At 35.1% G+C, this 3,330-nt stretch overlaps 1 protein-coding gene across 1 annotated transcript in view; it reads left to right on the top strand.

Annotated features, from left to right (window-relative positions):
- Positions 1-1,320: 1,320 nt before the first annotated feature.
- Positions 1,321-3,330, top strand: part of LOC129572078 (meiosis regulator and mRNA stability factor 1-like) — a gene marked incomplete at its 5' end in the record, with an annotated part of 5,581 nt that continues 3,571 nt past the window's right edge. Inside the window, 2 exon segments of the mRNA XM_055451986.1 lie at positions 1,321-1,481; positions 1,549-1,785. Coding sequence (XP_055307961.1) covers positions 1,321-1,481; positions 1,549-1,785 — 398 coding nt within the window.

Genomic DNA, 3,330 nt, shown 5'->3' with positions numbered 1-3,330 from the left:
GATTCAAAGTGTGCAAAGATTGTCGCCCACACAAGGATGTGAGACTCCCACCGGTTATTGTGACTGATCGAAGCAGACGGCGCAAGCAACGTGATCGAAAACAAAATGCCAGCCAAAAGCCAACAGCAAATGTAACTAGAGCCGAAAAAGCTGAGAAGCACCGGGAAAAGCGTCGAAGTGAGCGCGAAAGCCACAATCCAGAGCAATTGGATACCGAAGAGGCAGTGAGACGGTACAATCGACGCATACGACGGCGTGAACTACGTCAACGACGTCGAGTTGCAGGCCATCGCAGCCGTAAAGTATCCAAACAGCCGGAAGCGGAATCCGATTTGCCAGGTTTTGTGAAAATTGGTGACACAAGTATTTGAAAGATTCGTGTCAAAAATCGTAAGGCCAAACTACAATTATGGCAGCGAATACATTACGATGCAACTGATAAAGGAATTGGGTTATTGGGGTCAAAGAAAATAGCCTTCCAGAAAAACTGGCACTCAAGCCCAATGAATGATCAGAACGCTTTTACTGCTACTTGGCATCGTGACATCTGTGCGGCGAAGTGCATCTTAAACAGAGGTATGTGATCTACGCAATACAATCACATTCATGTTTTATTGTATTTCAATTTCGAGTTCAATTCGTTCATTCTAGGCCGTTGTATGGTTTTCGACTTGAATGTGCACGAATCATTTGTGTTACCACCAGAAAGGATATGGCCAAAATGTCGAGATGGCCAATCGAGATGGCCAATCAAATGCTGTCGATGAAAAGTAGAGCGTAGATTAAGAGTATAAAATAAAACATTAACGATTAGTTATTATCAAAGCTTGATTTTTGTGGCTTTGTACATTAAAATGTGTGTGCAAATACACGATGTAATACGGGTTAAACCCGTAGGTAAGTTGTTGTATGTAAGATTTTCTCAGTCAGTTGGTCAATTTCAATATCCACACCAATATTTACCAAAGTCATAAATGGACCTAATTCAAGTGAAGCGTACAGTTGGATGATACTCGAGGCGTTGAAATTCGTTATGACGTTGAAATTCGTAGTAACTGTAGTCAAATTAACCCCCAAATTTTACTTTAAATGTTCACCCTAATATAACCTTGTTTCACACGTGATTTGTTATTTTGTTATCAATTGATTCATAATCGTTTTTATATCCTTCTAATTGATTTGTTTTTACCGTTTTTTTCTACTTCCATCGTGACGTTAAAAATGACTGAAACTACACACAAATGCGGGCCTTAATTGGACCGTTTACATACGCTTGGTAATGGATGTATTTGCGTTAACAATTGTTTCTTGGGTTTGTAGCGGAGGTTGTAGAGCTTTTCAAGCACGCATCGCAATATACAATCTTATTTGAAAAATTTGCGTGTTCATATCACTACCACTTTGGATATCAATGCCGTTTGTCCGATTATGGCTTTTTGAAATTGGCAGATTTAATGGAGTCAATATCCGGCATAGTTGAGGTAGACGTAACATTTAAATACAACGATTAAATAACTCACTAATTGAATGATATTTTTGAATTTTTAGATGGAATTTTCAAATGAAGAGGATCGAAAAATCTGTCTGTCTTCAAAGGCTGCTCAGCGTGTTTTTTCGGAACAATTGAAGTTTTTGATTGAATCATATTCGGGCTCAAGTGATAATTTGACCAATTTGCATGAAGTTTTAATATACCATAAGAAACATTATGGATACCAAATAGTTCCGCAATCCTTAGGCTTTGATGATATGCTCACTTGCATAAATGCACTTCCGTATATAGAGGTAGATAATTTGACTAATAATTTTAAAAAAAATCACTTGATTTTAAAACTAACAATTTTCGGACAGAAGATAAGTTTTGTATGGGGAAGTTATGCACATACTTGAAATGGGATTATTTTCCTCCATAAATATAAAAATTCGCTTGAATATGAATATCGGATATTTCTATGCGATATTTGTGATGCAATCACCAAGCGACACACAGAAATTGACACTATGCATTTCTGCTGAGTTGTTGTATCTGTATGTGTTCAACACAGTCAATCTACTTAATAGTTCATTGCTGCAGCCCATTTCATCAAATGTTTTCATGAAAAGTTTTCATGAGATTTTCTTCACAAGTTTTTTTGATGAAACAAATGTATCTAAATGTAGCAATGAGAAAATCTCAATAGAAACGTGAAAATATTCTCATTTTTTGACATTATTTTGAGCGCAAATTTTAAATTTTCATTTATTTTTGAGCCAACCATGATGTGATCCCACATTTTTGAGAAAAAATCTCGAAATTTCAAGTTGGCGCTCAAAATAATGTCAAAAAATTGAGAATATTTTCACGTTTTTATTGAGATTTTCTCATTGCTACATTTAGATATATTTGTTTGACCAAAAAAACTTGAGAGGAAAATCTCATGAAAACTTGTCATGAAAACATTTGGTGAAATAGGCTACTGGTTCAAAACAATATCGAGCGGTTTAATGTTACATTCTCTTAATACCACTGAAAATATTATTGCGTTAAGCTGATCTCGATAAAAAGATTGGAACGCCATTAGTGGCGCAGTTAATTTTTCTTCCAGAGATAATGATTTCGATTTGTTATGTATTGATTTAAAACTTTGAACGACATTTCGAATATATGGCGTTACTGCCTTATATGTTTTTCGTGATACGTTTTTTGTATAATGGCGATGAAGCTACAACAACAATAACACGTATTTCCAATGTAAACATAAGACGAGCTCTATTGACACGACGCTTGTGGTGATAGTTGAAGATTTCAATCACTTAAGCGTATGCATGGCCGATAATCAAGTAGCCTTTCGCGCAAACCGTATAAATCCTGTGCTAGCGTGTCTGTATTGTGTGTATATATTGACCGCTCAACGTGTGTTGTGAGTATGACCACTAGAGGCAGGTCGAATGTTGTCGTCAGTATGGATTTCATAGCCACGTTTTGTATAAATATATAATATTAGCATAAATAATGTTTTTTAAATATCTGATATTGTTTGATGGTCAGAATTCAAATAATTGATCTATGTTAGATTATTATAACATTGACAGAGTAGACATGACACAAAAAAACACATACAAATTTCCAAGGGGCGAATTACTACTGAAAAATTGAATTCAGTACTTTTCAGTGGTTTTCAGTACTTTCAGTGCCCAATGTATTAGTATATGAATGTCCGAGAATGAAAACGCAACTTCTATTCACAACACATATAAGTGAAACAAAAATAAAAAATTTATTGAAATGAAACAACAAAATCGAATTTTTTCAAAGTGTAACAACAAAAAAGATTTTTTTAAAGTGTAACA

Source organism: Sitodiplosis mosellana, unplaced genomic scaffold (assembly GCF_009176505.1).
Source record: "Sitodiplosis mosellana isolate CC-2019 unplaced genomic scaffold, AAFC_SMos_1.0 Smas_scaffold_4084, whole genome shotgun sequence".
NCBI classification, from domain to species: Eukaryota; Metazoa; Arthropoda; class Insecta; order Diptera; family Cecidomyiidae; genus Sitodiplosis; species Sitodiplosis mosellana.
This window is presented reverse-complemented; position numbering and strand designations above follow the sequence as displayed.